This window comes from Vicia villosa, linkage group LG7, assembly GCF_029867415.1.
Source record: "Vicia villosa cultivar HV-30 ecotype Madison, WI linkage group LG7, Vvil1.0, whole genome shotgun sequence".
In the NCBI taxonomy this organism is placed as follows: domain Eukaryota; kingdom Viridiplantae; phylum Streptophyta; class Magnoliopsida; order Fabales; family Fabaceae; genus Vicia; species Vicia villosa.
Genome location: NC_081186.1, coordinates 76,765,099 through 76,788,290, shown reverse-complemented (window position 1 = coordinate 76,788,290; position 23,192 = coordinate 76,765,099). Strand labels below are relative to the sequence as shown.

General features: G+C 32.4%; 1 protein-coding gene across 1 annotated transcript; it reads left to right on the top strand.

Moving 5' to 3' along the window:
* Positions 1-21,603: 21,603 nt before the first annotated feature.
* On the top strand, positions 21,604-22,914 carry LOC131617512 (uncharacterized). The gene is made up of 2 exons (XM_058888793.1): positions 21,604-21,716; positions 22,113-22,914. Exons 1-2 carry the CDS (start codon positions 21,632-21,634, stop codon positions 22,883-22,885), a joined length of 858 nt encoding a protein of 285 aa, XP_058744776.1. The 5' UTR covers positions 21,604-21,631; the 3' UTR covers positions 22,886-22,914.
* Positions 22,915-23,192: the final 278 nt, after the last annotated feature.

The following is a 23,192-nucleotide window of genomic DNA, read 5'->3' as shown; positions in this document are numbered from 1 at the left end:
GGTGTATCAGCTATCAAAATGGGCCGAAGCCCATGGGCCGGTCCATCTGGCCTGAAAATAATTAAGGCTTGAGCCTTATTTTTTGAGCCCATTTACATTCGGGCCTTTTTAAGTCCGGCCCTAAAAAATATGGACCGGTCCATATGAGCCATGGGTAGCCCGCCGGTAGGGGTGGGAATAGGCCAGGCCGACTAACAGGGGCCTACGGCCCAGCCTACATAGGCCTAGGTCAGGCCAGGCCTTTTAGATAAATAGAAAAGGCCTAGGCTTTTTTATAAGCCTATTTAGCTAAAAAGCTAGGCCACAGGCCACATAAAAAGCCTTTTAAGCCTAAGAGGCCAGCCTATATAATTACATATGAATAATTTTATTATTATTATATTATAGTTTTTACTTTGAATTAAAAATATAAAAATAAATTTTAGTTATCTTGAAGAAATTATGAAAATTAGATGAAAAGAATCTTATGAACAACGTCATAAGTTGTTTCGATAAGTTCTCTCAAACAAATAATATCACAAAACTTATGCTACTAGGTAAACTCAAATAAACTAATGCAAACAAACATTTAATCTCATTGATCTTTTAATTTGTTAGTCTATATAAAGACGAGTTGAATGACTTATTTACAAATGTTCAAATGAAATAGGCTTTTAAGTAGGCTAATAGGCCAATCAGGCCTTCAAAAAGGCCAGGCCCAGGCCAAAAAAATAAGCCTATGATAGGCTACAGGCCAGGCTTAGGCTTTGAATATTATAGCAGGCCAGGCTCAGGCTTGGCAAAGCCTAGCTCGGCCCAGCCTATTCCCACCCCTACCCGCCGGTCCAAAAAAAATTAAAATTTTTAATATAACTAGAAATTATCCTTTCATAATTCATAAAGGTATTCTATAAACAATTTGCTTATTATATATTTTAATTTATTTTTAGCATTATAAAGTTATAAATATCAAACAAAAGTTGATGGTTTGACTTAATTTCAAACTAAAAGGTTTCATCCTAATATAATGATGTAGATAGTATAGAAAAAACACCATGATACATTTTAATCAAAAATAAGGTTGAAATGGGATTTAAAAAGTTATGATGTAATTTTTTATGGTAGGATAGAGTTTTTTTTGTTTTTGTTTTTTTTTTATCACTGGTAGGATAGAGTTAGTACAAATCATATATATAACAATTTGCTATAAAATAATATCCCATCAATCTAATTATAATTGTTATAAAATTTTATAACAGTTTTTTGTTATGATTGTTATAAAATTATAATTGTCATGAATATTTATATCTTAAAATTTGTTGGAACAAGTTATTTAATTTGTGTGCAAAATTAAACATAATTTAAGATGTATTTTGAATAGTTGAAATTAAGTTAATATGTTGTTTTACATTTTAATTGTAACTTATATATATTAATTAAAAATCGTAATTATATATATATAATATATATATATATATATATATATATATATATATATATATATATATATATATAAGTATTATTGCATGCAATTATATGGTTATTAGAAAAATAAGGAAAAAATTTTATTTTTTTAGAAATACGCCCATTTATGGCCGGATAGCCCGCAGCCCTAGACGGGGCTGGGCTTGGGTAGTAAAATTGGAGCCCATTTAAAAATGGGCTTTTTGGGCCCGACCCTGAAAAGCCCGATGCCCGCATGGGCCGGCCCGTTTAGGGCCGGGTAGCCCATTTTATCAGCTCTAGGTGTATGCATCGGATATTTTTTTTTTACTAACTTGTTTTAATCATTTGATTTGGGTTGAATATGTATTTTTAAGTTTCTAAATTTAGAAATGAAGTTATAAATACTAATCTCATCGGAAGTCAAATATAGACCTTTTAAAAAACTTCAACTGATTTTTCTAAATTAGAATATCGTAGGTTTTTCAAAATTGTGTGTGGAAGGATTAAAACTAAAATATGAGAGTTATACCTTTTTGGGAACTTTATCATGTTAACACTTAATCAATTCACAAAACCAAATATGGTTTTGTGATACAAAAAAAGGTAATCAATTGATTTCGTTGTATATTTCACAAGATGTGTTTATATAACGATTCAATATCAATTAATTCTAACCTCGAAAGTTTCTCAAAATTTAATCATCACTAAAGCTCATTTACACACTAATTCTAACAAAACCAAATCTTACTTAATAAATTGCTACTAGTTGAATAAACGATAAACTACGCTAAGAATTGAAATCCTAAGCATGCAATATCCTACAAACAAATTAAATGAGAGAGAGAGAGTACAACAGGATATATAGTGGCTCGACGTTCATCCTCGCATTGCCTAATCCACTCTTCAATGGTTTCCCATTGGAACCTACTTTCTTCCTTTTTATTTTGACAAATATTGCAAGAGTTCATACAATCATTAATCTACAATAATGCCTATCTAATAAATCTTTTATCTGGATCTTGACTTGTATACAACGTAATGCCAAACTCTTACACGTAATATTTACTCAATTCATGCTTCTTGAATCTTCTAGCTTCACCCATCTACTCACAGCCTTCACGTGTGGCAATCACCCCTTGATCCCACAGATTTATTGAGCGATGATGTAACACCCTATATTTTCTATTTATTAATTTAATAGGAATTTAAATTAATTATTCGGAAATTCGATATTTTAATTGGATTAACGGGAGAAATGTGGAATATAGCTATTGGGCCAGAGTTATGGTTAGTAAAGAGGAGGTATGATTGTTAGACTTTTTTATTAAAATTATACTCTATTTTCATAAAAGAGGGAAAATGAGGAAATTAGGAAATATAAGAGCAAAAGAGGAGAAAGAGAAGAACGTGAAAGAGAGGAAGAAGAGCATAGAAAGAGGAAGAGGAAGAATCAAGCTTTTGGCTAAGGTAAGGGGGGACTCTTCCAATTACCATCTCTTATGTATTTCATGGGTGATATAATTGATTTGGTGTATTATTGGGTCAATTAGAATATGTTAGGTTTTGGGAATTTTGGGTGATTTGATGCAATTAAATGAATGATGTTGTGTATGATGTTTGATGCTAAAACATGTTAGAGTTGTGTTATAATGTGTATTCTTGTGTTGTTTTATGATACCATATGTTTTGACACGATTTGGGTTGAGTATAGAATGGAACAAATGTTGTCAAACTAGTATTTTTGAGTTGCAGGTACGAGGTAACCGGTTACCTGAGGGGGGTAACCGATTACCTGAAGTTACGTAGACGAAAAAGTGTTTTTCGTTGTGAAGTAACCTGTTGCATGAGGTGAGGTAACCTGTTATCATTGTTGGATTTGGTGTTATTGTTGTTGTCTGGGAGGCAGTAAGCGGTTTCTTGGATTGAGGTAACTGGTTACCGCTGTTACGAATAGGGATGTTGGTTTGTCTGCCAGGAAGTAAATGGTTACTCCAATTGAGGTAACCGGTTACCACTGGGCTTTTTCAAAATAAAAAGTTTCTACCAGATGCAGTAACCGGTTACTTGGATTGAGGTAACCGGATACCGCTGTGTGTTTTTGAAAAATAAATTATTTTCTAAAATTTGTATCTTTTGAACCATGTATCTATTTTGAGTGTCGTTTTGGATGTTGCGAAGCTAATTAAATATTCTATATGATGAAATGGTGTGATGGGCAGTGACTGATTTTATCTTAAAATCCCGATTTAATTAGTTTTGTGAAATTAAGCATTGTGTGCATATGATGTTAGGTGTAACAATGTATTTGATGTGATGATGGATTGATTGTGATTATTATTATGATTGTGTGATGAATATGTGAATGATTTGAATGATGCTGATGACATGTACATAATTTATTCGGTGATATGGTGTTGAGATGAATTGTTCATCGTTATTGGTGATGGTAAGTATGTTATATGTGCATGCATTCATAATCAATTTGGTTGCTGAATCCCGGTGATGTTTTGGATCAGTGAGGGCATAATTCCCATTGTGTGGAATTTGTGCTTGTAGGGCCGTATCTCGGTGATGTTTATATCGGTCGGATGGGTTAATCTCATGTTTGGTACCACATGCATAGAGTTAGTATATCTCATATGCATTATTGTTATAACATGAATGAATGGCTTCCAGTGTTATATTTTGGATGTACTTGTTGTTGTTGTTGAATGCATGTCTGAAAATATGAATATATTGTGATTGGGTGAATGGCATACTTATGACGTTTTATTATTTATGAACACATAATATTTGTTAATTGTGAATGATACTCCCCCTTACTATTGACATTTTTCAGATTGAAGAGTAGCGGCTTTTGGCTTGGTGAGGATAGCTTATAGGCTAGTCCGTTTAGAGTAGCGTCAGTGTCATGCTCTGATTTGTAACACTGGAGAACGCTAGTTTGGAACTATTGATTATTATTTCGGTTGATTTCGGATTTTGTTTTCTTTTGAATCCTGTTTTGGGGAAGATTAAACTATTCTGTGTTGAACTATTTCCGCTGTGATGAACATGATTTTATAATATACGATGATTTGTTCCTCGTGAAGCATGACATTTAACTGCGATGTTTTATTTTGTCTGAATTGTGATACCCTTGTTCATGTTTAATCTGATTATTTTATTAATTACCGCGGAATTTAGAAGGGTGTTACAGATGAGATGTGTGAAGATTTGAGAAGAACTTCACCTTGTCTGTAGCCTTCCACACAGTCACTACCAAGTAGGGATGGAAATAGGTTAGGCCGAGTTAGGCTTTGCCAAGCCCGAGCTTGGCCTGTCAAAAAAACAGAAGCCTAAGTCTGACATGCAGCATCTTGTAGGCTTATTTTTGGCCTGAGCCTAGCCTTTTCGAAAGCCGGGTTATTCTGTTAGCCTACATAAAATCCTATTTATTTTAGACATGTGTAAATAAGCAATTAAAATAATGTTTAGATAGATTAACTAACTAAAAAACCAAGAGACTAAAAATTTATTTGCATTGACTTATTTTAACTTACCTATTAGCATGAGTTCTGTGAGACTATTTGTTTAAGAGAACTTATGAAAACAATGTTCATCACGTATTTTCATCTTATTTTCACATGGTCTTCAAAATAATCAAGTTTTATTTATGTATTTTAATTCAAAGTACAAAACATAACATAATTATAATAAAAAATTATTCATATTTATTCATCATATTTGTTAAAATCATGAGACTATTTGTTTAAGAGAACTTATGAAAACAATGTTCATCACGTATTTTCATCTTATTTTCACAAGATCTTCAACATAATCAAGTTTTATTTATGTATTTTAATTCAAAGTACAAAACATAACATAATGATAATAAAAAATTATTCATAATTATTCATCATATTTATTAAAATAAATGATGGAGGAGAGAGAGAGAGAGAGAGAGAGAAAAATCATGACATATAATCTCCACTATCTATTTTAAAATCGAATCGTTCAGATTCATTATCATGTTCTCATATAAAAATGACATTCTCATATTAACTAAAGTTCTCATTTGATATATATATATATATATATATATATATATATATATATATATATATATATATATATATACATATACATATGAGAATAAGTAAGTTATATGAGAACGTGAGAATGTAATAACAACCATTGGATTTATATTTATTGGTTGAAATTAAAAGATATTTTTTAAAATTTGATTCCTCTTACTGACACATGATTTATCAAAAATTATAATTTAATCTCAACTATTCTTTTTTCAATCTAATGGTTCTTATTCATTCTCACATTCTCATATAACTTATTCATATATATATATATATATATATATATATATATATATATATATATATATATATATATATATATATATATATATATATATATATATATATTATATTATATTAGTTTGGAATTATTGTCACAAATATTTAAATCAATAGTAAAATTGTTGTATTATTATTATTCAATATTTTGATGAATAATTTTATGTTTCCGTTAATATTCAATAGTTTGATCAATGACTTCATGTCCCCGTTAATATCTAATATTCTAATTAGTAATTTCATGTTCTCGTTAATATTCAATAGTTTGATCAATAATTTCATGTTCCCGTCAATGTTCAATATTTTGATAAGTCACTTTATGTTTTCGTTAATATTCAATATTTTGACCAGTAATTTCGTATTCTCGTTAATATTCAATAATTTGATTAGTAACTTCATGTTACCCTGAATTTTCAATAGTTTGATCAATAACGTCTTGTTCCCCGTTAATATTCAATATTTCAATTAGTAAATTCACGTTTCCGTTATTATTCAATATTTTGATCAGTAACTTCATGTTTCTGTTAATATTTAATATTTTGATCAGTAACTTCATGTTCCGTTAATATTCAATATTTTGATTAGTAACTTTATGTTGTTCTTAATATTTTCTTTAATATTCAATATTTTGATTAGTAACTTCATATTCCCGTTAACATTCAATAGTTTGATCAATAACACCATGTTTCTGTTAATATTCAATATTTTAATTTGTAAATTCATGTTTCCGTTATTATTCAATATTTATATCAGTAACTTAAAGTTCTCGTTAATATTTTATATTTTGATGAGTAACTTCATGTTACACTTAATATTCAGTAGTTTGATCAATAACGTCATGTTCCCGTTAATATATAATATTTCAATTAGTAAATTCACGTTTCCATTATTATTCAATATTTTAATCAGTAACTTCATGTTCCCGTTAATATTCAATATTTTAATCAGTAATTTAATATTTTTGTTAATATTTGATATTTTGATCAGTAACTTTATGTTTCGTTAATATTAAATATGTTGATTAGTAACTTTATGTTGTCCTTAATATTCAATGTTTTGATTAGTAACTTTATATTCCCATTAATATTCAATATTTTGATTAGTAACTTCATGTTCCCGTTAATATTCGATAATTTGATCAATAATGTTATGTTCCCATTAATATTCAATATTTTAATTAGTAAATTTATGTTTCCGTTATTATTCAATATTTTTATCAATAACTTCATGTTCCCGTTAATATTTTATATTTTGATCAGTAATTTAATATTTTTGTTAATATTCAATATTTTGATTAGTAAGTTCATGTTCCCGTTAATATTCAATATTTTGATTAGTAACTTCATGTTCCCGTTAATATTCAATAGTTTGATTAATAACTTCATGTTCTCATTAATATTCAATTTTTTTATCAGTAATTTTGTGTTCTCGTTAATATTCATTTTTTTACCAGTAACTTCATGTTTCCATTAATATTCAATATTTTGATCATATTTTTAAAGGAAATATATATTTTTAAAATAAAAATAAATTTGTTTTACCAAAATTATTTTATATCAATAATATATATTTTGATTTTGCATATATTATCTTGAATAATTTTGTATCTTGAATTATAAATAATTTCAAAATAAAAATATTAGAAACATAAATGATTAAAAAATAAAACATAACATTTTTATCGTGTTTGGATCAATAAAGTATTTTTAATTTCATTTTTTTAATTGTGCCAAAAATATAATAATTCGCACGTATGCACGGGTTTTGATAGTGTCACTCATGCAAACACATGATAGTGGTGTGTTACTCGTGCGAACACATGATACTTGTTCTTGCTATTATTCAATATTTAAATCAATAGCTTAAAATCTATAGCCGTATTACTCGTGCGAACACATGCGCGTACCATATCAGTAGTCGTATTTTAAAAAATAATAAATTAGGATTTGAATAAATAATATATTTTTCCCCTCTAAAAAAATAAAAAATATTATATCTATTTTAGCGTTATTTATAAAAATATATGAATCAATAGTAAACTTAGTCCCACTTATAAAAATAACATTGTTTAAAAATATTTGATGATAGTAAAAATATTTTATAATAATAAAAATATTAAATTGACAAATAAATAGTGAAGAAATATTCAATCAAATTTATTAATTCAATCAAGTTTGTTAAAAATATTTTATAATAACTATTTAATATAATTGATTAAAATCAATTTACAAAGCAAATATAGTATTCTATATATAAAAATATAAATATTTTTGTTTCAGAATTATTTATAAAAATATTTAAATCAATAGTAAACTTATTCTCGTTATTATTCAATATTTAATTAATTATGTTAATATTAGTACTATATACACATACCATATAAGTATCTATGTGTATCCGTACTTTATTATTTTGTATTTTGATGAAATTGACTTTGTTAAAGTTTAAATTTTATATATGACAAAAAAATTGTATGATTAATAAAAAATGTCATATAATTTTGTATTTATTAGTATTTATAATGAAGTTCATTTAATTCATTTAAATTGTATGATTATTTTGTATCCAAAAAAAATTTGTATGATTATTTATTTATATAAATCTATTATCTTTTGCCCATATACATTTTAAAAATTTGACGCCAATAAAATGTGCGATTCTCCTATCAACTTATAGATGAAAAACTCTATACACTATTTTATTTATAGTAATAAATTATTGTGTTCTCATATTTAATATTTAATTATCTTTTATTTAATACTTTACTAAACTTTTTATAAATTTTTTATATATTGTAAACTTATAATAGAATAATTGTGTACATATTTTTCTTTAAAATATCACGAGTCTTAATAACCAAAAATAATTTCTTTTTATTTTTAAACAAATTTCACATTCTTTTTTTAATTATTTTATAACAAATTAAATTCTAAAACTTAAATTAAATAATGAAATTTATAAAATTTTAATTAAAATACGTATGAAAACTCAAAATATATTTAATAAATTTTTAAAAAATGAATAATGAGTTCATAATAATTTGATTGTTAATAAAAAAAATTAAACAAAATATTTTTTTTTGAAATATTTAAATTTAGACGAAACTTATCAATTTCATTTTTTACTTTTTTTTTTTAATTTAGAAGGTAACTATTCTGCGGTCATTATTTAATATTTTTTTTTTTTGGAAAAATAGAGATTGTGATTAATTCCAAAAAACACAAAGAAATACATGGCGATCGCTCGGATCCAGCCATCATGGAACCAAAAGGAACAAAAAGCCTAGTTTAACATTAAACTAACAATATGAGGCTTAAGACTTGGGATATACCACCCTCTAAAAATAATTTTTGAGATAATGTCCTGAATAACACTTTCTCTATCCATAACTTTACCAAAACAAGCACTATTCCAAAACATCCAGATACCGTAAATAGTTTTCGCGGCTGCTAGTTTAAACAAGGCAGCCCTCCAACCCTTACCTTTACCCATCTTGATACACCATTTGAGTTCCTCATCCCAGTTCTTAGGATTATGATTTATTTGGATCCATTGAAGCACACTTTTCCAAATCAAATTCATAACATCACATTCAAAAAACACATGCTGAATAGACTCTTCTTTCCTGCAAAAAAACATAGTCATTGTTGGCTATGAAGTCCAATCTCACCAACCGGCTCTTTGTGGCCAATCGTTTATAACACACAAGCCAAAGAACAAATCTCGCACGAGGACGAGCATGATTATTCTGCACCAGACCATAACAGCCCTATACTGAACCATTTATCATACTCTTATAAGCAGTCTTCATTTGGAACTTGTCACTACTTAATAAGGAGTTCCAAACAGTAGGATTTTGAAGGATAAACTCTCGCTGATCCAAGATTTTCCACGTGATCCAGGTACTGTTAGTTGTAGCCTTGACATCCATAATGTCATTCCTCTTAAGATAGTAAGCATGAATCCAACGCACCCATAACGTATCACTCTTCTTACAGAGATTCCAGAGCAGCCTAAGCATAACACATTTGTTCCAAGTCTCCAAATAAATAACACCAAGGCCCCCCTTCTTTTTAGACTTGCAAATATTATCCCATGCTACCATACTTTTCCTGCATATAACATCAGTTTCAGACCATAGAAAAGAACGACAAATAGCATTGATTTTGTTGATCACGGCTTTGGGAATGGGGAAACAGAAGAGCCAGTAATTGGCCATAGAAAAAGTGACACTGTTAATCAATTGCAGCCTACCAGCATAACTAAGAAATCTGGTAGCCCAGTGACGAATCCGACAAACAATCTTATCCACCAGGCCCAAGTAGTGACAAATATTTAATTTTTTACTTGAGAGAGGAACCCCAAGGTATCTAAAAGGTAAACTACCTTCTCTAAAGCCAAACATATTCAGAATCATAATTTTAACGGCCCCATTAACATTAGAAAAGTAGATATTACTTTTATTAGCATTAATTTTCATACATGTCGAAGAAGCAAAGTCCCTGAAGGATGAGAGCATAAGAGAAACCGAAGTGGAGTCACCTCTTGAGAACAACAGGACATCATCAGTAAACATGCGATTAGTTAGCTTCAAATTTGCACATTTAGCATGATGTTTGAAGGAAGGATTATATTATATGTGGTAAAGGCATCTGTGAAGATATTCCATAATGAGGGTGAAAATTAAGGGCGATAGCGGGTCACCTTGCCTAATACCACGCTTAGCTAACATCAATGGAGACAAGGAACCATTAACCTGAAACTTGTAAGACACAGCTGAAACCCCTTACATAATCCATTGAATGAAAGTGGGATGGATGCCAATCTCTTGCATGATACTTTGTAATGATGTCCAACTGATCATGTCATATGCCTTTTGCATGTCAATTTGAACCATACATCTAGGAGGCCCTTCATTCCTACTGTAGCCTTTGATAAGCTCATAAGCTAGCAAAATGTGATTTTGAATTTGCAGTCCTGGGATGAAAGCAGCCTGGTTTGGACTCACAATGTTACCAATAACCTGACCAAGCCTATTTGTCATAATTCTCGAAATAATTTTATAAAAAGTGGAACAAATAGAGATAGGTCTAAACTCTTTCACACTCTTTGCATCATTGTTCTTTGGAATGAGAGAGACAATGGTACAATTGAATGCTTTATAGATTCTACCTTTTTCAAAATATTCATGGACAGCTGCTATTAAGTCTGTTTCAATAAGATGACAACTTTGCTTGAAAAATTTGGAGCTAAAACCATCCATTCCTGGGGATGAAAGGTTGTCAATCCCTTTAAGACTATTGAAAATCTCTTCCTCACTAATAGGCTGCACAAGACTGTCCCTCTGCATTCTTCTAAGTTGAGGACCATTCCTCATAGCTCTAACATCAATACTAGACAATATCTCATCACTTTTTCCCATCAGCTGACCAAAAAAATCAAGAACCTCTTTTTCAATGTCTTCTTGACTGGTAGCAACAAATCCATCATCTTTTTCCAGTCTGTACATTGCTTTGTGATTTTGTCTAGCCTTGACAGAAGCATGAAAGAAAGTTGAGTTTTCATCACATTTTATGATCCGATTGATTTTGGATCTCTACTGCAGAATATCCATTTCAATCTTGTTCCAATTGACCAAATCATCTGTACATTTTTTCACAGCTGCAATCTTGTCACTACACATCCTGTCAGCAGCAAGAGCACATTGAGCTTGGTCAAGTAATTGTCTTTCCTGAGTAATATTCTGCTTTGCTAACAGAAGAGGTTTATGTATTTTGTAAAGAACTGGTTGAAGTGTCTTATGCTTTTTCCAGAGCACAAACATTGGGCTACCATTAATCTTCTCATTCTAACTATTCTTCACAATATCATTATAACCATCCACTTCAGTAAAACAATTAATAAATTTGAACCTGGGCCACCTCTTACTATGTCTAGACTGATTGGCAACATACAACAAAGCAAGATCAGAAATAAGAGGAGGAAGATGCTGCAAAGTGAAGGGTAGATTACTATTAAACCATTCAGGGTTAGCAATAAATCTATCAATCCTTGAGTAGATAGGATCAGCCAACTGCTTATTAGACCATGTAAAGTAATCTCCATGACTCTCCATCTTATCCAGTTGATTATTATCCATAAACACTTGGAGATCTTGAAATTCTTCCTTTGTGACTAGGCTCCCACCAATCCTATCCTGAGCCTTAAGGACATTATTAAAGTCTCCAATGAGACACCAAGGACCAGTCTGCTGTAAGTTCTGAAGATCTGTCCACAATTTTTTCCTTTGATCCAGTCTATTGAGGGCATATATGGCTGTAAGACAAAATTTAAAGACACCCTGGATATCATACACTTCACAGTGGAGCATTTGGCTAGAACCAGCAGTGACTTTAATATCAACACTAGTAGGGTTCCACTGCACCCATATCCTACCATTATTATGGAAGTTGTAATTATCCACAAACCTCCCACCTATATTAAGCTTATTCCTAACAGATAGAGCTTGACCAGCCTTAGCTCTAGTTTCAATCAACACATTTATATCCGCATTAATCTTAAGGAGACGGGAGCTAATCTCCCTTAGCTTAACCAGTTTATTACACCCCCTAATATTCCAAGAAACAATCATTAAATTGTTTTTTGAAGCTCTTACAGATCACTCAAAATCCCAAGAGCATCAAAACCATTGTCACATAGCACAGTATTAGCAGGAGTATCAATCATAGGTTTCTTACCTCTGTCCTTTCTTGAATTATTGAATTCAATTCATTGCTCATTAGCTGCATCTGTTTTCCCCTTATCATCATCAGCAGGGTTCTCCTTCTCTTTAGCAGTCTCTGCAGTAATACTCACTTCTGGTGGCATAGGTTTGGGCTTCCATTGCATAACATTTGTCTTGATCTTTTCACAATTGTGCCCCACTTTTTGGCATTTGCCACAGTAGAGAGGCCTCCATTCATATTCTATTCATTGCAACATCTTTTCACCATCCCTGTCACGTATGGTAATGGTTTTTGGTAATTCCTTAGTGATATCCATTTCAACCAAGATCCTAGCATAAGAGACTCTGAGACGGTTCGCAGTGCATTCATCTGTGACAATTGGGTTACCTAAGGCACTACCAATCTTGTTTAGGCTAACATCTCCCCAAAGATATAGTGGCAGGTGAGGCAATTTCACCCATATAGGTAAAGTACGCAGCAAATCGTCTTTCAAGTTAAAGTCTGGTCTCCATTCTCGAATTAGAAGGGGCATACTGCGAATCGTATAAGGTCCTTTCATCAACACATCATCTCGTTCCTTGAATGATTTGAACCGCAGAATGAAGTACCCCTCTTCATGGTAATACATGTCTGGAAGTTGAACAAAATTCCAACTCTTCGTCATAAAGGCCTTGACTGCGTTCATACTAAGTTCTCCACCCAGAGCATAAAGGACAAGAAACTGTTGCCAAAACTTCAGTTCATCTATGATATCCTCAACCTCAATCTCTCCATTGATAATTTTAGGTGCAATGAATTTCATCTGTCTTCCCTTAGCAGGGTTCCTATTATCATTCAGAACATCGACCCATAGCTTTCTCTCTTCTACCTTGAATCCTAAGGTTTCACCAATCTTAGGAATTTCAGTAGGAATAGGTTCATCTTCATTTGTAATTCCATCTGGCTTACTGGAGCTTGCTAGATGACTTTGAGTATCAGCGTGGACAGCATTCTCGACAGTGGTCACCGTGACGCTGGCCGGAGAAAGATTAGAGTTTCGTGCCGGAGGCACCGTCTTCTTCGGACGCCCTCGACTCATCTGCTGCAAATAGAGACACCCATTATATTTGCTAATATTTGCTTTTTTTGTTATATAATGTTTTTTAATATAAATTTGTATTATATTTAAAAAATTATAAATTCTATAGCATTTTTTTTTGAAATAAAAGATTTTATTTATTTCAATGAGCAAAAACACTCAATGTCAATACAACATAATTTGACAAAACTTTACATAAGAATATTTACATTATGCTTTCTAATCTTGGGTTTTATCCACCCCCTATATACAATGGAATCAATTATATTTTTAGTAACCCTATGAATATCACTGTATGTCCCTTTATTACCAAATATTTTGGAGTTTCTGTACATCCAAATGCCATAACAAGCTTGTAGCAGCAGCTTTGATCACTTGGTTTTTCCAACCTTTTCCTTTTGCCATTCTTTTTAGCCAATCAAGGTTCACAGTTCACACACTGATTCAGATCCATGTTCATCCACATCATCATGTCTTTCCAGATTTGAGCAGTAGCTGGAGAATTAAACATCAAGTGGTTCATATCTTCCTCTTCCACATTGCAAAGCTGGCATGTAGAATGGTGTAACAGGCTCATGTTCTTCATTCTAACCTTGGTTGCTAATCTGTTTTGACAGACTAACCACATGATCACCTTAGCTCTAGGACGAGCAAAATTGTGAGCTATCATGTGATACCAGTCAATCCTATTGTTATCTTCAATCAGCAATTCATAGACTCGTATCATACTAAACTTCTGATTAGCTTTCATGTTGTTCCAGAATGAGCCAACTCTCCCTATCATCTCCTTAGAAGCTGAGATATTCTAGTAATCCAAGTGCAGTTGTTATTTTGGATGTCACTGAGCACATTTTAAATAAATTGAATATTAATTTATTTATTAAAAAATTTGTGAAGATTGTTTAAAATTGAGAATAAATAATATTTTATTATAAATTCACATTTTTATTTAAAAGTATGTTTTTTTATAAGTTTTTTTAAGAAATTTATATTTTTTTTATTAGTTACGTGAGTTTTTAGAAAAAGATTTTATTTAATAAATGAAAATTTATTTATTACCAAAAATTGTCAACTATTTTTAGTATGAATTAATTTATAGTATCAAAAGTTTAATAAAGACGGAAATCATTAGTATAATATATTTGTGTAGTTTAATTTTTTTTTGTAAAGAGAGATCAAATTGGACCAATAAATTATTTATTTTTAATAAATAATCAAACACAAAATTTGAATTTTAAAATAAAAATATTAATTTGAATATAGACATTACATTGGTTTTTAAATAAAAATACTATATCCTTATAAAAGCATTTTAATATAAAAATATTATGAAGTATAAAGCATGAATAAAATTGGAAATAAAATAATTTTTTGAATCACAATAACTTTTATATCTCACCGATTAGTATTCTACATAGGCATAAAATATTTTTTTTTATCACATACATGGGCATAAAATTAAAACTTACAATAATGGACTTAAAAAAACAATTTACAAATCTGCTATACCACTAGATTTGTTTATTCCAATTTTAATGGATTTGTGGGTAACTGTCTAAACCTAACGTTAAATTAATTATATTTTAAAAGGAACACTGATGTAATTTTTTTAATATTAATTATATTTTAAAAGGAATACTGATGTAATTTTTTTAATGAGTATTGTATTTTAAAAGGAATACTCATGTAATTTTTTTAATGAGTAACTTAATGGTTGGAATTTTCAAATAGGATATTTTGAGTTCAAACTTATCTATATCACTAAATAATTTTCAAAATTAGTTTAACAGTGTTAATTTGTAATTCCTTGTGTCGAGGCAGGTTGTTACTCGAACACAAGGTGTGTCTAAATGTGTAACAGTTTGTTACACATAAGTTTGTTTTAAATTTAGATAGTTTGTTTTAGATTTAAAATAGATTAGATTTGATTTAGCTCCAAAATAGGTATTTTGGGCTTTTATAGTTTTGGGCTTTGGCTTAGGGAGAAGGCTAACCTAAATCTATAAATAGGGAGTAACCCTCATTATTTGTAATCAAGTCATTAATCTTGTATTCACAGAAGTTGCAGTTGCAAGTGAATAACAGAATTTCCACAGTTTGTGGGCAGAGAGAAACTCTGCAGAAAATACTTCCTTCTTCTCTTTTAATTTCCGCAAACCCTAATCCTAGTTTTGTTCCTATTTTCTTCATTGTCATCTTTAACGATAAGGAATTACTCAAAGGTTTGAGAGTCTAATTCCAACATCTGGTATCTAGAGCTCCGGTTAATCGATTCAAGGCAAGAAGAATGGCGATGGCAATGAATCATCCGAATGGGCATTTTCCAGCAACACTACCAATTCTGAAAGGAGATAACTATGAGAATTGGTGCAAGCAGATGAAGGTTGTATTCTGTTGTCAAGATCTTTGGGATCTTGTAAAAGAAGGGGTAGAACCGCTTGCAGAAGGTGCGAAGGAGGAAGAAAAAGCTGCTTATAAAGAATTGAAGAAGAAAGATTATAAAGCTCTCTTTATAATTCATCAATGTCTGAGTCCAGATAATTTTGAAAAGGTTAGTGATATAGAATCTTCAAAAGAAGCTTGGGAGATTCTTGAAAAATCTTTTGGAGGTGCAGAAAAGGTGAAAGAGGTGAGGTTACAAACTCACAAGAGAACATATGAATTACTTCAGATGGAAGATAGCGAAAGCATAACTGATTTCTTCACTAGGATTACGAAACTAGTGAATCAAATCAAGATATGTGGAGAAGTATTAACAACAAGAGCTGTTGTCTCAAAGATTTTAAGATCTTTGGCTCCTAAGTTCGACCACATCGTGGTAGCCATAGAAGAGTCGAAGGACTTGTCGAAATTGACAAAAGAAGAGCTTCAAGGGACGCTTGAATCTCATGAACAAAGAATGGCTGAAAGAGCTGCGGGCAAGTCGAAGAGCGATGTGGCTCTGCAGGCTCAGTCAGCAAACGAAAAGAAAGGCAAAGGAAGCTGGGCTGGAAATAAAGGTAGAGGTGGCTACAACAATTCGACTGGTCGAAATCAGCAAGAAGGAAATTGGTCGAATCAGAGAAAACCCTCATATCAAGGCAACCAAAGAGGTGGTGCTGCAGGTAGAGGAAGAGGTGGTGGTCGAAAGCCTGACAAGAGTCACATTCAATGTTTCAACTGTCAGAAGTATGGTCACTATTCGACAGTTTGTCCAGAAAAGAATAAAAGTCAAGAAAGTGATGCAAAGTTTGCAAAACAAGAAGAAGAAGAGATGTTGTTGATGGTCACAACAAAAGATGAACATAAATTCAAGGACCAATGGTACTTGGATTCAGGATGCTCATCACACATGTCTGGAAGAAAAGATTGGTTTGTCAACATAAGACCCTCGATGAAAAATATGGTGAAATTTGCAAATGACAATACTCTAGCAGCTGAAGGTATTGGTGATGTAATGATTACGAGGAAAGATGGAAAGAGGTCAGTAATTTCCAATGTGTTGTACATACCAGGCATGAAGAGCAACTTACTCAGCATTGGGCAGTTAGTCGAAAAGAATTACAAAGTTTCGATCGAAGACAAGATGATGAGAGTTGTCGATGCAAGTGGGAGGTTAATCTTGAAGGCTCCTATGTCACAGAATAGAACCTTCAAGATCGAACTCAATGTGATGGAGCACGAGTGCCTTGCAACTGCAGCTAGCAGAGATGAATGGATATGGCACTATCGACTAGGGCATCTCAACTTCAATGACATCAGAGACTTGAAAAGAAAGAATATGGTTTCAGGACTGCCAGAAATCGACATTCCAAACGAGGTATGTGAGGAATGTGTGCAGGCGAAGCAGCACAAGAATAGCTTCAGCAAGGATGCAGGAAGTAAGTCGAAGGCTATTCTCGAAATCATATACTCTGATGTATGTGGACCAATCCAGGTGGATTCGAATGGAGGTAACAAATACTTTGTTACATTCATAGATGATTTCAGTCGAAAACTATGGACTTACCTGATCAAGAAGAAAAGTGAAGTGATCGAGGTATTTGTCAAGTTCAAATCTATGGTCGAAAGACAAAGTGGTCGAAAGCTCAAGGTTTTGAGAACTGATGGTGGTGGAGAATATGTGTCGAAAGACTTCGACATGTTATGTGAGAAAGAAGGGATTATGCATGAGGTGGTGCCACCCTACACTCCACAGCAAAATGGAACTGCAGAAAGGAAGAATAGAACCATCATGAATATGGTGAGAAGTATGTTGAAAGGAAAGCATTTACCTAAGGAATTTTGGGGAGAAGCAGTGTCGACTGCAACATACATTCTAAACAGATGTCCGACAAAGAAGCTAGAAGGAATTACTCCAGAAGAATGTTGGTCTGGTGTGAAGCCTAGCTTGAGCCATCTGAAGGTATTTGGATCTATAGCACATAGACATGTGCCAGATCAGTTGAGAAGAAAACTTGATGACAAGTCGAGTCAAATGATACTTATAGGATATCATTCGACTGGAGGATACAAGTTGTTCGACCCAGTGAACAAGCAAGTAGTGATCAGCAGGGACGTGATCATAGATGAGCTTAAAGAATGGGATTGGACTGAAAATGTCAAGAAGGATTCAGTGAGAATTCTTTATGACGAACCAGCTACTGAAGTCGAAAGAGAAGAAGTTCGACAAGAAGAAGTCAGAGGTGATGCAGGCTCAGGCAGACCTCAGAGAACAAGACACATGCCTGCAAGGTTGCAAGAATGTGTGATTACATCAGATGATGTAGTCAATGATGAAGGTGAGCTGGTACATTACGCTTTCTACGCAGATGTCGAACCTGTCAATGCAACTGAGGCATTGAAGGATTCGAAGTGGGTGAAAGCTATGAATGAAGAATTGAAGTCCATCGAAGACAACAATACTTGGTCACTTGTCGAATTGCCTCAAGGCAAGAAGGCAATTGATGTGAAGTGGGTATACAAGGTGAAGTGTAATCCAAAAGGTGAAGTGACTCGATACAAGGCGAGGCTTGTGGCAAAAGGATTTCTTCAGAAGGAAGGAATTGACTTCGATGAGGTCTTTGCACCTGTTGCCAGGATCGAAACGATCAGGTTGGTTGTTGGTCTGGCGAACATGAACAATTGGCACATGTGTCAGATGGACGTTAAATGTGCATTCCTGAATGGACCCTTGGACGAAGAAGTCTATGTTGCACAACCAGTTGGGTTTGTGAAACATGGAGAAGAGAAAAAAGTGTACAGACTGCATAAAGCACTGTATGGGCTGAAGCAAGCTCCAAGAGCTTGGAATAAGAAGATCGACAGTTTCCTAAGGGAGAAAAAATTTGTGAAGTGCACAACTGAACATGGGGTATATGTAAGAAGAAGCAAGAGTGAATTGCTTATACTATGTCTCTATGTCGACGACTTGTTGATAACAGGTAGCTGCAAGAAAGAGATCGAAGGCTTTAAAGGTGATCTCAGCAAGGAATTTGAAATGTCAGATTTGGGCGAAATTTCATACTTCCTTGGTATTGAATTCTACAAGAGTAGTAGAGGTTTGATGATGCATCAAAGAAGGTATGCAAGTGAAATTCTCAAGAGATTTGAGATGGAAGAATGCAATTCGACTTCGACACCTGCTGAAACAAGATTGCAACTGTCGAAGAACCCAGATGAAGAAGATGTCGACCCAACCCAATACAGAAGACTTATTGGGTCATTGAGATACCTTTGTCACACAAGGCCTGACTTAGCGTACAGTGTAGGTATGATAAGTAGATTCATGCAGAAGCCAAAGGTATCACACCTAGCAGCGGCGAAGAGGATACTGAGGTATCTGAAAGGAACTCTCGACTATGGCATTCTGTTTCCTGCAGCTGATAAGGGAAAAGAATGCAAATTAGTGGGTTACACCGACTCGAGTTGGTGTAGTGATGCTGAGGATCGAAAATCCACAGCAGGATATGTGTTTATGCTAGGTGGTGCACCAGTTGCTTGGAGTTCGAGAAAGGAACCAGTAGTGGCACTATCATCATGCGAAGCAGAGTACATAGCTGCTTCTCTTTGTGCATGTCAAGCAACATGGATGGTGAACTTGGTCGAAGAGATAACAGGTAAAGATCATGGAGCAATTACCATGAAGATTGACAGCATGTCAGCTATCAATCTTGCGAAGAACCCGATAGCACATGGTCGAAGCAAGCACATCGAAATGAGGTTCCATTATCTTCGAGAGCAGGTAGCTAAAGGAAAGATGAATTTGGAACACTGCAGAACTGAGAATCAGATTGCAGATATCATGACGAAGGGAGTGCTGGTCGAAATTTTCAGAAGACTAAGAGCTATGATGAATGTGGATAGCTTAGACACAATGAATTAGGTGGTGTGTTAATTTGTAATTCCTTGTGTCGAGGCAGGTTGTTACTCGAACACAAGGTGTGTCTAAATGTGTAACAGTTTGTTACACATAAGTTTGTTTTAAATTTAGATAGTTTGTTTTAGATTTAAAATAGATTAGATTTGATTTAGCTCCAAAATAGGTATTTTGGGCTTTTATAGTTTTGGGCTTTGGCTTAGGGAGAAGGCTAACCTAAATCTATAAATAGGGAGTAACCCTCATTATTTGTAATCAAGTCATTAATCTTGTATTCACAGAAGTTGCAGTTGCAAGTGAATAACAGAATTTCCACAGTTTGTGGGCAGAGAGAAACTCTGCAGAAAATACTTCCTTCTTCTCTTTTAATTTCCGCAAACCCTAATCCTAGTTTTGTTCCTATTTTCTTCATTGTCATCTTTAACGATAAGGAATTACTCAAAGGTTTGAGAGTCTAATTTCTTCTCTTCCACATACACTTGTATCTGTTGAGAATCAAGTGTGAGTGTGGATAATAGTCCCACATTGGAAATGTGTGTGGTGACTTGAGCATATATAAGTGGGAGAACCCACTCACCTATCACCTTAAGGTTTTAGGTGGAGAAGTGGTGTCTCTCCCACAAAAGTGTGTTGCCCAAAGGAATGTCCCGTGATTATCAATGCTCCCGAACTCGACTCCCCCGATGTTGCGCCAACAAACAGAATTACATGATAAATTATTTATACTTGAAAATAATAATTTATTTTAGGAAAATCGGTTGAGCATTGGCACTTTTACTATAAAAAATAAATTAATATAGTATTGAATAACATTATCTGATTTGATCATATTTGCTAACTCATTTAAATTTAAAATAGTAAAATCATTGATGTGTTTATATTTCTTTTAGGACTAATATCTTTTTGATCTTTTATGTTATTTTTGTGCTTTAATTTAAATATTTTTTATTTAATAGACGACGAAAAACCTTAAAAATTAATAAAATCATTGTTAATTAGACACAAAAATGTTAATATGATATATTTTGAATAGTTAAAAATCAATATAATTTTTAATTTAAGAAAACACAATGAATTCTAAATTAACATGCAATATATAAAATATTAAATTTTATTTTATGAATAACTGAACTATTTTCAAAATATTTATCGGAGCATTGAGTCACCTATTTTTAAATAAAAATCCTAAGAAAATATTATAAATTTCATAACAAGTAATTTTATTTCTTTGAAGTAAAATCCACACCTGCTTAAAATAAAGTACAATAATAAAACAAATAAATTAAAAATATTCAAAGATTAAAAAATTAAATCATAGACAACTAAATTCCCATTATAGGTTTGGCATGAGTTGTAACTTGTAACCACCATAATATTAATTTAATTTTTTTCTTTTAATAAGAAAAACGTTTTTCCTTATAAAAACATTTTAATATAAAAATTTATTGCAGTATAAAACACAAAATTTAATGAAAAACATTTCCAATAAATTAAATTTTATGAGGCACAATAACATTTATGTGTTACGATTTATGCCTGTATAAATTTGTAACTTACCAATAATGTTTAGGAATTAAAAACAATTTGTTCCAATCTTAATTGACCTGTCCACTCTCTTTCTATATCGTGCTTATATATAGAGTTCATCTTCACACTAAATTTCATCAGCAAACTTTTAATTTATTTTAATTCTATTCAATTTTACTTTAAAAAAATGTTGTCTAAACTAGTCTTGCTCATGCAAGGCCTTTTGGCCATGATTATTTTGATCTCTTCCATGGGAGAAGCTAGGAACTTGGGTAAGAATTCTCCAATCTTGAGTAGTGAGACATTTTCCCCTCTTTCATTGATTAGTTTATTTTAACCATAGTAAATTCAAGGTTTATATGATGCTTCGACATATTGATTAGCTTATTTTAACCATAGTAAATTCAAGGTTTATATGATGCTTCGACATATTTGTTGACTTTGTGTATGAATATATATATATATATATATATATATATATATATATATATATATATATATATATATATATATATATATATATATATATATATATATAATTATTATATGGCTTATCAATATTATATACATTATTCTAACAAAATTTGTGTTTTATTATTCATAAATGACTGATATATTTGAAGGAAGATTTTTTTTAAATAAGTGACTTGTGTTTTATGTTTTTGCAGTTGAGGTCGTTACAAAGAAAAATAATGATGGTGGAAGTTCTGATTCTCTCATACCTGGACTTCCAGACATTCCTGGACTCCCACCCATTCCAAGCATTCCCGGGATTCAATTCCCGCCCTTTGGTATTCCATGCATTCCTGGATTTCCACCCATTCCTGGAATCCCGTGCACCCCAATTTCAATACCACCTTTTCCAAAAATTCCAGGCATTCCCAGCATTCCAGGATTTCCCAGTCCACCTTCTGAATCTTCCAAACTCGAGGTTGCTACAAAGAAAAATAATGATGGTGTAAATTTTGATTCTCTCATACCTGGATTTCCGGACATACCTGGAATCCCACCCCTTCCAACCATTCCTGGAATCCCAATTCCACCCATCGGTATTCCATGCATTCCAGGAATCCCACCCATTCCTGGGATCCCATGCACCCCAATTTCAATACCACCTCTTCCAAAAATTCCAGGCATTCCCGATATTCCAGGATTTCCCAGTCCACCTTCTGAATCTTCCAAACTCGAGGTTGCTACAAAGAAAAATAATGATGGTGTAAATTTTGATTCTCTCATACCTGGATTTCCGAACATACCTGGAATCCCACCCCTTCCAACCATTCCTGGAATCCCAATTCCACCCATTGGTATTCCATGCATTCCAGGAATCCCACCCATTCCTGGGATCCCATGCACCCCAATTTCAATACCACCTCTTCCAAAAATTCCAGGCATTCCCGACATCCCTGTAATTCCAACGCCTCCTTCTGAATCATCATAATTTGCCTCCTAAAACATTATGTTTTTCTTCTAGCGTAATCTACTTTAGATTATTAAAGTGATTTTTAGTGAAAATAATGTTAGTTATATCATTTTGTGATATCAATTAGCACAAATAACAATTTTGTTGATTTAACTATGAGAATGCAATACTAAAATTTTCAGTCCATTTTTAGAAGAGAAATATGTGAAATATGTTTTTAATCATATCATAGTTATATAATTAACTCAATGGGTGTGTTTATTAAGAAGAATAAAAATAATAAAGTTATTTAGACATCTTTTTAGGTGTCCAACACCATATTTTT